Consider the following 14,713-nt stretch of genomic DNA (forward strand, 5'->3'; position numbering starts at 1 on the left):
TGCGGGGAAAAAGCCAGAATGGGTACTGATTTTAGATGATCAGTCATGATCATATTGAATGGTGGTTCTGGCTCGAAGGGCCGAATGGCCTACTCCTGCACCAATTTTTCTATTTTTCTATGTTTCTATGAGAAGGCAAAAAACACTGCACATAGTGGAATCTGTAACAAAAAACAGAACACTAAGAACTCAGTTGGTCAGGCAGGGTCTGTGGAGGCAAAAGGTGAAGTTGACGTTTTAGGTTGAGGCCTTGTATCAGGACTTAGAGGGGAGGAGCTGAGGTTTGTATAGAGACTCTTAATTGATTGGTGGATGGGAGAAAGGTGGGGACAGGGGAGAAGGGAGGGAGGGAAGAGATGAACGAAAAAAGGAAAAAACAAGATGGAGGGGTGAGTCTGTGTGGAAGGAGAAGTTACCTGAAACTAGAAAATACCATGTTCATACCATTGGGTTGTGAGCTACCACACTGTAATATGAGGTGCCATTCACCCAATTTACATTTGCCTCCTAGTTCCATCTGCCCACCATCCCCTGGTTCAACCTTTCATCCACCAGTCTCTGTGCAACAGATGTGTCTACTGTCCAAACTGAGTCCTTAACTAATTAAAGGTTTTCCATGTTTATTTTCTTTAAAATATAAAGATAACCCGATTACCAATGTGATTTACATAGGTAATCATTCCTTAGTTCAATAGAATCAAATTTTATGAAGTTATATAATCATTTCAGGATGAGCATGCCATATATTCGATCTAGATAACATTATTTTTCATTTACCCGTGAATGACATTAAATAGAATTATTTCAATTTCAATGTCATTATCATTAATAGGTTTTATTCTGTATATTTCTCCTTTATATTCATAGAAAAGCTTATAACCACATCACTAGCAGTCGCACCAGAATCACAGCAAAATCCTGCCATGCATCCAGTTATTTCTGTCTGTCAACGGTGCGCTGATTTTAGTCTATTTTTGAGACTTGCTGGTCTTGCATCAAGGATTTGCCTTCTTTGAGGGCTTCACATTTGTCTGTCATTTGTGATTTATAAGGCATCTTCACTTTTTTGGGGGATAATTTTGACAACTGCAAAATGTCTTTCCTTTCACTCGAGACAGAATGATGCACAACTTGTTCTCCAAGGAGGGCGAGATTGACAATCTTAAAACACTTCTGAGGGCTTGCTCACAGGCGGAAATCCAGAACTTCCTGAGAGACCCTCAATGTTGTCGTTCCTACTGTACTGCACAACTGAATTCCCACTGGAGTTCAGAGCTGGAGTGCTGACTTTCTACACATTCCCAGCAGTTATAATGCAAATGCCCCCAATCCATTCAATAGAATGGTACATCTCCCAGTTAAAACAACAGAATTCAGTTAAAGGCCACTTGCAATTTTTAATTCATTAAATGAATTTAAATACAATTGCTAACAAATATATGTTTTGAGTGTTTTGGTTTTAATACTTCAAAAAAATTTAAAATAATTGAATTCTTAAAATATCTGTATGATTAATTTTTACTGGTTTAATGGTGGTCATCTATCTTTCAATGTTTGTGACTGTCAGGAGTGTTCACAGATATGACAGTCATTAAGCCTGTGGATCTGGTTAAACCAGCTGTCAAATACTTTTGAGGCTGGGCTTATGATTTACAGCAGGAAAGCTTTGCAAAGCAAAAGGTTCTTGCTGATCAGGATGCTGACCTTGGGCATCATTTGTTGCTGTGGGTGAGGGCAGTTCCTGAAATGGTGAGCACAGGGAGCCCGCCACACACTGAGGAGGACTGGAGTGAGCCATTTCTGCCTGCAGTTCCAACGTTGTGCCCCTTGGGTTTAGAAGCAAGACCCAGTTTGATTGAAGTAACTCAGCGGGTCAGGCAGCATCTCTGGAGAAAAGGATAGGTGACGTTGCAGCTTGAGACCCTTCTTCAGACCAAGAGTCAGGGGGGAGGGAAACTAGAGGTATGAAAAGGTTTCAGGGGAGATGTCTGTTTTTTTATCAAAGCAATATGTGGACAATGTAGGCAAGTCTCACAGTTATTTACCATCTCTGTTTACCTTTCATAAGGTACTGGTGAGATGGTACCTTGAACAGCATTCAGTATGGTGAAGGACTCATATTGTGGTGTTAGATAGAAAGTTCTGGGTGATAAAGAAAAGTTGGCATTATTTCAAGCAGGGTGTTATGTGATCTGGAAAAGATCAATTTTGCTGGTGGAGGTCCCAGGTTTGGGAGATTCTATTTTGTTGACTTGCTCCAGTGTACCTTGTAAATGGAACACACTGTCGCCATGGTGACTGGCAGTGTCACATATTGTCTGAGCAGATTTTTGCTGCCTTGAATTGAAAATCCAATGAGCTAACCAACTGTTATATATTTTCTTGTAATTTTTCATCAATCATTTTGTAAGGTAAGGATGAATAATGTTTAATTCATATTCAATTGTTAGACATTCAGATAAACTTATTAGATATACATGCTACCGTCTGTAAGAGTTTGCTTCAAATTCTTGCTTTAAATCATTATTTCTGCCTTATATTGGCTTAGTCAGGACATGGACAGCCTTATTTTAGTTTTCTTTGTGAGTGTATTCCAATTGATATAATCCAATTTGCACATGCAAGTTGATGAATCATGAATGAAAATCCATTTCATCAGATTTCTGCTGATTTTATGTTATATCGAATTTCACATGGAGATTGCAGAAATAACATTAAAGTGCATAAATCAGGTAAGTGATTCCTTGAGTGAAAAACAACACGTGGGGGGAACTTAGTGGGCCAGGAAGCATCTGTGGAGGGAATAGATGGACAACGTTTCGACGTTTCCAAGCATGCAAGTTCGAATGTTCATGCCATCGAGAATAACTCTGGTGTCAATCTCTGTCCTGTGTTTTACTTCAATACTCATCTCGACCTTTGTCACCAGAACTCAACTATTCTCACAGCGGCAAGTGGCACAGCGGTAGAGTTGCTGCCTTTACAGTGCTTGCAGCACCGCAGACCCGGGTTCGATCCCGACTATGGGTGCTGTCTGTACGGAGTTTGTACGTTCTCCCCGTGGGTTTTCTCCGAGATCTTCGGTTTCCTCCCACACTCCAAAGACGTACAGGTTTGTTATGTTAATTGGCTTGGAGAAATGTAAAAAATGTCCCTGGGATAATGCTAATATGCGGGGATCGCTGGTCGGTGCGCTCGGCAGGCCGAAGGGCCTGTTACTGTCTCTAAACTAAACTATTCAATAGTTTTCCAGCCATCCTGTGCAAAAGGGAGCTCATCCAAAGCTCTGCTACTTGAATCAGAGCTAGCACTAAGTCCCACTCACCCCTCTATTCATTGAGTTACATTGTTTCCCAGCCAACAGATGGCTCAGATTTAAAATTCTCATCCTGTTTTGAAATCCCTTTGCAACTTCACCTCTGTAATTCTTTAGTTTGTTTTCTCCACCTAGAACATCATGTGACTCATCATTGGTACTACAGTTCTCCCTATAACTCTACTCACTGCCCCTCTTCTTTTAACACCCTCCCAGTCTCACTCCTAATATTGACTTGTTTGGCTGATAATACTTCTGTGGATCTTTTGGAAGTTGTCATTGGTCACTGAGCTACTCCGTCACACCTTAGGTTTCCATTTCTGTCATTTTTATCTTTCTCATTTTTAATTCTCCTTCTTTATTATAGGTAAAAGCCTGAAGTATGTATTAACTACTTATAAAGGTTTTCAAAATTATTATTTTCTTATTTTGAGCCTCCGGTTTAATTGTCATAAGATCATAAGACATACAGTAGGTGCAGAATTAGGCCATTCGGCCCATCGAGTCGATCGCTCCACCGTAGACAAAAGTGCTGGAGAAACTCAGCGGGTGCAGCAGCATCTATGGAGCGAAGGAAATAGACAACGTTTTGGGCCGAAACCCTTCTTCAGACTGATGAAGAAGACTGAGCCTGCTCCACCATTCAATCATGGCCAATCTATTTTTGCCTGCCCTCTCTCCATAACCTTTGATTCCCATATTCATCAAGAACCAATCAATCTCCACTTAAACCCCCCCCCCCCCAATGACTTGCTTCCACAGCCATCAGTGGAAATGAATTCCTCAGATTCCCCACCCTCTGGCTAAGCAAATTCCTCCTCGTCACCATTCAAAAAGTACGTTATTTTATTCTGAGTCTGTGCCCTCTGTTCCAATTTCTCCCACTTCTGTAAAACTCCTCTTCATATCCACTCTATTTAGATCTTTCATTATCTCTAACCCTTTAAATTTATTCGACATCAAGATTTCATGCTAAGTGAATAACCGTGTAAGATATCAAAAACTCTAAGATTCAGTGTCAATTAGGTATTAAGTTCTATTTTAACTTAGTGCCAAGACACTTGGGCATTTTTTTGTTCTGTCGGCACAAGATTTAATTGCACCCTACTGTTTCTAGTTGCCTTCTCCCAAGTTTCCACTTCCATTTACTACTTTGGTTATAGTAATTTGCAGTGATATTGTTGTATGTGTTCTTTTCACAGTTATCCTGCTGTTTGTGAGTTCCTGCAGAACAATAATTTATTATCAGTTATTCGGGCCCATGAAGCACAAGATGCAGGGTAAGTTTGCAAACAATTCCATGCACAATGCATGTTGAAATATTTGAATTTTCTCATGATAGAGTTTTTTTTTTCCATTAGGTCAAATTTACGTGGTCTTTGCTTTTAGTCAATAGGTATTTTTCCGGGTGCAAACACATGGCACCCAAGGTTAGCCCAAAAATGATATCTGGTTCCACCCTATATTCCAAAAGGTAAAATGTAATAAGTTCATAACGGCGGCACGGTGGCGCAGTGGTAGAGTTGCTGCCTTACAGCACTTTCAGCGCGAGAAATGGCGGACTATGGTTGCTGTCTTTACGGATTTTGTATATTCTCCCCATTTGTAGGTTAATTGGCTTGGTATAAATATAAATTATCCCTAATGTGTCTAGGATACCGTTAATGTGTGTGAGCCAAAGGACCTGTTTCCGAGCAGTTTCTCTAAACTAAACTCATATGTTCTGGGAGCATAATTAGGCCATTCGGCCCATCAAGTCTTCTCCCCCATTCAATCATGGCTGATCTATCTTTCCCTCTCAACCCCATTTTCCTGCCCTCTCCCCATAACCCCAGACACCCATACTAATCAAGCAATCAATAATTTATTGTCCTGACACAAGGTGCTATTTGATCCAACTTCACCCAACCCTTTTTTTTACCTGATGTATATATTTATCCAAACCAAAATGATTTTGACACAATGAAATGGATTTATCAGAGATATTGTCCGTACTGATGTAAACTGATAGATTTTGTCACGAAGAAGAAAGCTTCTGCAAAATGCAGTCAATGCAAACAATTGTCACTTTTTAAAATGAGCATTAAGTTTGCATTATAGAAACATAGAAAATAGGTGCAGGAGTAGGCCATTCGGCCCTTCGAGCCTGCACCGCCATTCAATATGATCATGGCTGATCATCCAACTCAGTATCCTGTACCCGCCTTCTCTACATACCCCCTGATCCCTTTATCCACAAGGGCCACATCTAACTCCCCCTTAAACATTGCCAATGAACTGGCCTCAACTACTTTCTGTGGCAGAGAATTCCACAGATTCACCACTCTCTGTGTGAAAAAAAAAAATCTAATCTCGGTCCTAAAAGACTTCCACCTTATCCTTAAAATGTGACCCCTTGTTCTGGACTTCCCCAACATCAGGAACAATCTTCCTGCATCTAGCCTGTCCAACCCCTTAAGAATTTTGTAAGTTTCGATAAGATCCCCCCTCAATCTTCTAAATTCTAGCTAGTACAAGCTGAGTCTATCCAGTCTTTCTTCATATGAAAGTCCTGCCATCCCAGGAATCAGTCTGGTGAACCTTCTCTGTACTCCCTCTATGGCAAGAATGTCTTTCCTCATATTAGGAGACCAAAACTGTACGCAATACTCCAGCTGTGGTCTCATCAAGTCCCTGTACAACTGCAGTAGAACCTCCCTGCTCCTATACTCAAATCCTTTTGCTATGAATGCTAACATACTATTTGCTTGCTTCACTGCCTGCTGCACCTGCATGCCTACTTCAATGACTGGTGTACCATGACACCCAGGTCTCGTTGCATCTCCCCTTTTCCTAATCGGCCACCCTTCAGATAATAGTCTACTTTCCTGTTCTTGCCACCAAAGTGGATAACCTCACATTTATCCACATTATACTGCATCTGCCATGCATTTGCCCACTCACCCAACCTATCCAAGTCACCTTGCAGCCTCCTAGCATCCTCCTCACAGTTAACACTGCCCCCCAGCTTCGTGTCATCCGCAAACTTGAAGATGTTGCATTCAATTCCCTCGTCCAAATCATTAATATATATTGTAAATAGCTGGGGTCCCAGCACTGAGCCTTGCGGTACCCCACTAGTCACTGCCTGCCATTCCGAAAAGGACCCGTTTACTCCTACTCATTGCTTCCTGTCTGCCAGCCAGTTTTCTATCCACATCAATACTGAACCCCTAACCCCCTTATGAAGTCTGAACTGTCAATTTATTTTGCATTCTATATAATTCTCCAGACTGGATAGACTCGGCTTGTACACGCTAGAATTTAGAAGATTGAGGGGGGATCTTATAGAAACTTACAAAATTCTTAAGAGGTTGGACAGGCTAGATGCAGGAAGATTATTCCCGATGTTGGGGAAGTCCAGAACTAGGGGTCACAGTTTAAGGATAATAGGGAAGTCTTTTAGAACCGAGATGAGAAAATCATTTTTTACTCAGAGAGTGGTGAATCTGTGGAATTCTCTGCCACAGAAGGTAGTTGAGGCCAGTTCATTGGCTATATTTAAGAGGGAGTTAGATGTGGCCCTTGTGGCCAAAGTGATCAGAGGGTATGGAGAGAAGGCAGGGATAGGATACTGAGTTGGATGATCAGCCATGATCATATCGAATGGCGGTGCAGGCTCGAAGGGCCGAATGGCCAACTCCTGCACCTATTTTCTATGTTTCTATGTTTCTATAATAAACTCCAATTGCCATATTAATCCACAGCATTTTATGTGTTGAAATTGTATCTATCTTGGACAAGAGTCTAGCACATTACATCCTATAAAACACAAAAATCTGTCCTAAAAATCCTATTGAAGTTCATTTCATTCATATGCCATCTGCTTTATATTGATATAGAATTCAAAATCTAGATTAGTGAAGCTTTATTTTAATAAAGCTCAGTTAAAGGTCACATTTTTCATCAACATTTGATGGCTAGAAATTTGGACATGTGGCACTATTTATTTTAGCTCCATGTGTATGAAAATAGGAGCAGAAACGTATTGTGGTCTTTTCTGGTTGGATTGAGCTGCCAGATTGGTTAGGATTACCGTATCCAATGCAGATGGGGTGACCAAATTACTCATGAAATTAGGTTAAATGATTCTGTCAAATGCCTGTTATTAGGAATGCCAAGAACAAAGTATTTTCATGGCTGCTGTGCTATTTTTCAGAAGCCTTCAAACACAGGGTCCAGTCTAACACAGGAACTCTAAGGCAGGCAAATCCAAGCCATGACTTTCCTGATTGTCCCTACCCTAATCCTAGGCAATGGTCACAAGGCCCACATTTAGATCCCTGGCCCACCAGCCTCCCCTCCCCCATTATCCAGTCTTCAGTCACCGTGCACCTCCTTCCCCATCTTGTCACTGCATTGACAAGGCTTCCAACCACCAGACTTCTCTTATTTCCCACCTCACAACCAAAAACCTCAGTTGTCGATTTGCACAAAAGAAATGAGTAGCAATCACTCCTCACTTCCACCAGCCGAATACTGTGAAGGCTGCTTTAAACATTGACAAGGCCACAATGGTTAACTCATAACCACTCTGCTTTGAGGCCAGGCAGAATAAAATAGTTATTTTAGTCTGACAAGAACATCTTAGCCTCTGCCACCCAAGGCTTCCTTCATCCTGTACCAACCTTACTGCTGCAATACCCTATCAAAATCTCTTCCCCATCATTTCCTTTCATGTGGTAGGTAGTCCTGGGCCACAGGGGCTATCGATTATCAAATCCAATACAATACAATACAATACAATAATACTTTATTAGCCAAGTATGTTTTGCAATATACGAGGAATTTCATTTGCCAAGTTAGTCATACAAATAAAAAGCAACTGAACACACAAAATACATTTTAACATAAACATCCTCTACATTCCTCACTGATGGAAGGAGAGAAAAGTTCAATCTCTTCCCTTATTTGTAGATAGGTAGGTATGTATCCAAATATTTCCCAAGTAGGTATGTGTCCAAATAATTGTGTAAAGTTATGTTTTTTGATTACTATTCCAAACTAAAAATAGTAGTTTTGGTATTTTTTATTTACTTCAAATATTTTTTATCAAGTATGAAAAGCCATATAGGATAAGTATAAATAATACTGTGCATTATTCATTAACTTATCTTTCAGCTATCGCATGTACAGGAAGAGCCAAACTACGGGTTTCCCATCGCTTATCACAATCTTTTCTGCACCAAATTACCTTGATGTTTACAATAATAAAGGTATGAGGTTCAGGTGCATACTAAACTAATACAACACATGGGAGGTTGAAAGCAAATGGAAACACATACAAACCTATGGCAAGTGCACATCTATTACCACATTATTTACTGTGCATGAACAACCATCAATATTTCAGCCTCAACGATCATTCTTATTTTATTGTTTTAAATAGATATTTAGAGGAAAGTGAGTGGAATTTGAGCAATAAGTGGGTGTCAAGTGGGCAGGACAGTGATGTGTGAAACAATAGTGGCATCAGTGTGAAACCCTGGCTGTTTTAACTATTGGGTCTCATACTGTCAGTTATCCACAGACTATCCCATGGCCCAGAGCTGTATGCCACTTAGAGGCGAGTGGTTGGAAGGGATTTTGACAGCATCATGCTATCAAAAAGGTTGGCACAGGGAAGGGGAGAGCCTGCACTAGAAGAGGCTGAGCTATTCTAGGGAAACACTGTTTCTTCAGCTAACACCAGAGAAGAAAGCTTAAGGCACAACATCCGTGACCTCATCAGTTTTTGAGGTAGCCTTCACTAAATTGGGCTGAACATAGAGTAAGATCATCTTAGGTAGACAAAAGTGCTGGAGAAACTCAGCGGGTGAGGCAGCATCTATGGAGTGGAGGAAATAGGCAACGTTTCAGGTCGAAACCCTTCTTCAGGCTGATGTAGGGTGGGGGCGGGGGCGGGGAGAAGAAAGTAGAAAGGACGAGGTGGAGCCAGAGGGCTGAGGGAGAGCTGAGAAGGGGAGGAGACAGTAAGGGCTACTGGAAATTGGAGGTAAATGTTCATGCCGCTAGGGTGCAAACTGCCCAAGCGAAATATGAGGTGCTGCTCCTCCAATTTCCGGTGGTGCTCACTCTGGCCATGGAGGAGGCCCAGGACAGAAAGGTCGGATTCGGAATGGGAGGGGGAGTTGAAGTGCTGAGCCACAGGGAGATCAGGCTGGTTAATGCGGACCGAGCAGAGGTGTTCGGCGAAACGATCGCCAAGCCTACGCTCGGTTACGAGGTATTAAAGAGACCCTGGTGAGAGACTCATCTATAGTAGGGGAGGGGAACCCCCGTTCCCTGAGGAATTAGGACATTTCCGATGCCCTGGTGTGGAACACCTCATCCTGGGAGCAGATGCGGCGTAGATGGAGGAATTGGGAGTATGGGATGGAGTCCTTACAAGAAGCAGAAAAATCTTATACTTTCTCATAAAAACTTAATGTACTGCAGGCATCATTTATTTTACAAAGTAGTTTAATTTGCAAACTGCAAATATTTTCACACACATTCTTTTAGTAATTATTCAATAATTTAGCATTAACGCATTCTTCCTGCAACACTTCTATCTCAATTTTATATGATTTCTCTATGTTTCCATCATGATATTTATATTTTTTTATGCTTAAACCACTAACCTATTACAGTGAATACAACTGAGACATCCCAGATATCCCTCCTGTGAAGATACATTTAGGACAATGTACAGTATGTGGCATTATTAGACGATATTTCTCATCTGACTTATTCCCGGGGCCCATCCTCCAACCTCCATATCGCAAATGTATTCCTTTGCAACTTAAAGGGTTCTCACTCAATGGCATGAATATTCCGTTATGGAGAGAGTGTTTTAGAGAACATAGGTTTAATGTGAGAGAGGAAAGATTTAATATGAACCTGAGAGGAACATTTTTCATTCAGAGGGTTACGGGTATATGGAATGTGCTGTCAGAGGAGGTAGTTGAGGCAAGTATTATAACAGCACATACAGTAAAAGACACTTGGACAAGTACATGGATAGTAAAGGTTTAGAGGGATTTGGGCCAAAAGCATGTAAATGAAGAAATGTCGAAACAAAGAACTGCAGATGCTGGTTAATACGCTAGTGTTGGAGTAACTCGGCAGGTGAGGCAGCATCTCTGGTGTGGTGTTTCGGGTCGAGACCCTTCTACAGGCTGGGCAAATGGGACAAACATAGATAGGGCATCTTTACTAGTATGGACGAGTTGGGCCAAAGAGCCTTTTTCCGTGCTGTATGAACCTGAGTATACTTCAAAACAAATCGCAAGTAGACTGTCACAAACTGGGACCCCACTCTACACTCCAACAGCGAGTTTCAACAGGTCTCTTCTCAAAAGAAGTATCAGAATACTAGCATAAGTCCTGTAAGAAGTGATTAATATTCATCAGATCAGAAATGAATGAATAGACTGGAAATGCGCGATAAAACGTCTTTCTCAAGACTTGAAAAAAACATAAAATGAAAGAAGTGGCATCTATGGCAGGAGATTGCCAAGACGGTATTTGTAAGCTGATGTGTACTGTTCATGAGTGACTTCTGTTTAAGAGACTTACAGGTGCCAATGCATAAGTTGTACTCCATCAAAAATTGAAGATTCCTACCATGCTGTCACTGTTATTTTTGACATCTACAATGTAACGGTGAGCGGCAGAATGTCACATATAGCCTATCTCTGCAGAGGCAGTCTGAATGGATGGCCATGAGGATGAAGGTAACTCTGACTTGGATTTTGAAAGCAGTGCTTGTTTGCTCGAAATATCTGAAGTATCAAGCAAGCAAAAGTGCCTCTTGGTGTCAAGTTCAGTCTCGGAAACATTTCTTGACTATTACATTGCAGATGTCAAATCAAGTTTTATTCAAGTCAATTCAAGTTTTATTTGTCACTTGCACATAAAGTGCAAGTGAAATGAATTTGCCAGCAGCGGTACAATAAAAAAAGAACACACAATACACAATAAAAATTTATTGTGAATCGGTGCCTCCCCACTGGAGACCGCAGCTTCAAGTTGGTGTAGGCCGCAGGCTGGCGGTCGAAGATTTAAAGTTCCCGCCGTGCCGCAGCCAGAAGCACCGCAGACCGCAGGGCCGGTGGTCGGAGCTCCTCTCCAGGGATCCCCGGCAAGGGACACCGCTCAGGATGCTAAGTCCACGCCACGCCTGCGGTAGAAGTTGACCGCGGACCGGCAGTCAGAGCACTTCTCCTCCAGGGTCCCCAACGAGGGATCCCAGGCCCAGGGCGCCGCGAGCTGGAGCTCTGCAGACCGCGGCTTCAGGCTGCCGTGGGCCAGCGAAAGGAGCGCTCCCCCCGGCGACCCCCGGCGAGGGCACGCCCGCTCCACGACGAAAGAGTCCTCGCTGTGCCCGCTGTTGAAGCTGAAGCCCCACACGCGTCTCTAGGAAAGGCCGCACCGATCCTTGCAGCTAGGCCACGGGGGAGGCGACATGGAAAAAGTTGCCTCTCCGTGGAGGTGGCGACGAAGCGGTTGTCATGGAAAAGTGTGGAATATTCCATTTATAATAGGTATGACTTTTGCTTTCACACCTTAATTCATAGAGTGCAGTCATGCCCTACAGGTACCTCTCTGGCAACTTCCTGCCTTGTGTACCTGTTGTGCAGTGAAGTTGAATCATGTGGCACTTTTCTTCAGCAGCCTCTGGAAGAGGCTCCCCCTCAAGAACTTGGCTACCAATCTCCCATCATTGTAGTTTGCAAGTATTCTTTACCAAATGCCCCCAGCTAAAAGAGTGCTGTTTGCATCGTGGCTCTGTCAGGGCTATTCCTGGCACATTCAGGAAAGGTTTCTAAATGTAGAAAATGTCACCCTTAATATCCATTTTTCCTCAAGCAAACAGCATTATATAAGTAAGCTCATTAGTCCCGTTGTGCATTTCGTGCAAATTAATTTTGCAATTTTATTTAGAATCTTTTGAAACAACATGAGGGAAATCACTAAAATTGTTTAAACATGCACCATAGAACAGTACAGGACAAGAACTGTGTCTGTGTCGAACATGATGTCAAGTTAAACGAATCACCTCTGCCTGCACATGATCCATTGTTCTCCATTTCCTGCATATCGATGTGCCAATCGAAACATAGAAACATAGAAAATAGGTGCAGGAGTAGGCCATTCGGCCCTTCGAGCCTGCACCGCCATTCAATATGATCATGGATGATCATCCAACTCAGTATCCTGTACCTGCCTTCTCTCCATATCCCCTGATCCCTTTAACCTCAAGGGCCACATCTAACTACCTCTTAAACATTGCCAATGAACTGGCCTCAACTACCTTCTGTGGCAGAGAATTCCAGAGATTCACCACTCTCTGTGTGAAAAATGTTTTTCTCATCTCGGTCCTAAAAGATTTCCCCCTTATCCTTAAACTGTGACCCAATCCAAAAGTCTCTTAAATGCCACTATCATATTTGCCTAAACCACCACCGCAAGCAGCACGTTCCAGGCGCCCACCACTCCCTGTCCAAAAAACTTGCTCCACTCATTAATTGCTGGAAAATGCACTAATGCATATCTAAGCCATTGTTAAAAATGTGGCGATAGGAGAGAATTTGTTGGAACTGCTTAATTGTCAGTTCTTCACAATACTTTTACCCTTACTCAGGGTAAAATACTTTTACCCTTACCCTAGCTGATAACTTAGGAAATATATGGACTCCACCCATCTGCCGATCAACCACTCCCCCCTCACCTTTATCAACCTAAAACGTCCAGGCTTTGTCCCACCTCCAATCTCTTTTCCAGCTTTCTCTCCCCTATTCCAATCCATCTGAAGAAGGGACCTGACCCGAAACATCGCTTAGTTCATTCCCTTCATGGATGCTGCCTGACCGGCAGAGATGCTTGATTCTTGAAAGAAAGAAAGATCAGCCATGATTGAATGGTGGAGTAGACATGATGGGCCGAATGGCCTAATCGTTCTCTTATAACTTGTGAACTTATGACTGATGAGTTTCTCACTTTGTGTTTTGATCAAGTTTCCAGCATCTGCAGTTTCTTGTGTTTTTTTAATTGGATTTGCTTCGGATGACATGACATTAAAATGAGATTCAAGAGATTCAAGATTCAAGAGAGTTTATTGTCATGTGTCCCTGATAGGACAATGAAATTCTTGCTTTGCTTCAGCACAACAGAACATAATAGGTGGTGACTACAGAACAGATCAGTGTGTCCATACCATTATATAAATATATACACTCATGAATAAATAAACTGATAAAGTGCAAATACAGATAATGGGGTATTAATGTTCAGAGTCTGTCCGAGAAGTTTAATCACCTGATGGCTGTGGGGAAGTAGCTATTCCTGAACCTGGTTGTTGCAGTCTTCAGGCTCCTGTACCTTCTACCTGAAGGTAGTGGGGAGACGAGTGTGTGGCCAGGATGGTGTGGGCCCTTGATGATGCTGGCAGCCTTTTTGAGGCAGCGACTTCGAAAGATCCCCTCGATGGAAAGGAAGGTCAGAGCCGATGATGGACTGGGCAGTGTTTACTACTATTTGTAGTCTTTTCCTCTCCAGGGTGCACAAGTTGCCAAACCAAGCCACGTGCAACCGGTCAGCATGCTCTCTACTGTGCACTGTAGAAGTTAGAGAGAGTCCTCCTTGACAAACCAACTCTACGTAATCTTCTCAGGAAGTAGAGGCGCTGATGTGCTTTCTTAATAATTGCATCAGTGTTCTTGGACGAGGAAAGATCTTCAGAGATGTGCACGCCCAGGAATTTGAAGCTCTTGACCCTATAAACGGGACTGTGGGTGCCCATCCTACTCCTTCCAAAGTCCACAAAAAGTTCCTTGGTTTTGCTGGTGTTGTGGGCCAGGTTATTGTGCTGGCATCATATGGACAGTCACTCAATCTCTCTTCTATACTCTAACTCGTCCCCATCAGTGATACATCCCACAACAGTGGTGTCATCAGCGAACTTGATGATGGAGTTCGCACTATGACCGGCTATGAAAGCAAATAATTGCCAATACCATCAGATTTCTCAACTCGCTACAATCTGGATAAGGATCACATAAATAAATAAATAAATAAATAAACAGCTTTGTTGCAGGTGTGAAATGCATCATTGGGTTGGAACTCGAACCAAGCACAGTTTCCTTCGTATTTTCTATGAAATATAATGTGTAACCCTGATATGAAGTGAAGTGCTGACTGTGAGTTGCGGGAAAATAAATAATTTAGTTAGACGCACCAATACATTGCATGAACATCATATAAATAGTTAGTCTAGATGCTACAAATTAATGGATCAACTCTTGTGAGATTTAGTTCAAGAACAGAATGCTTCTGTGTTGTAGAATTGTTGTTTGCTTTGTGAGGCTGTATTTG

General features: G+C 42.2%; 1 protein-coding gene across 3 annotated transcripts in view; it reads left to right on the forward strand.

Moving 5' to 3' along the window:
• The window catches only part of LOC116978352 (serine/threonine-protein phosphatase 2B catalytic subunit alpha isoform-like), a 329,244-nt gene that overhangs the window by 263,880 nt on the left and 50,651 nt on the right, over nt 1-14,713 (forward strand). For all 3 annotated transcript variants that reach the window (XM_033029454.1, XM_033029455.1, XM_033029456.1), the window contains 2 exons: nt 4,519-4,596; nt 8,477-8,571. In XM_033029454.1, coding sequence (XP_032885345.1) covers nt 4,519-4,596; nt 8,477-8,571 — 173 coding nt within the window. The remainder of the gene's footprint in view (nt 1-4,518; nt 4,597-8,476; nt 8,572-14,713) is intronic.

The sequence above is a fragment of the Amblyraja radiata genome, chromosome 11 (genome assembly GCF_010909765.2).
Source record: "Amblyraja radiata isolate CabotCenter1 chromosome 11, sAmbRad1.1.pri, whole genome shotgun sequence".
Classification (NCBI taxonomy): Eukaryota; Metazoa; Chordata; class Chondrichthyes; order Rajiformes; family Rajidae; genus Amblyraja; species Amblyraja radiata.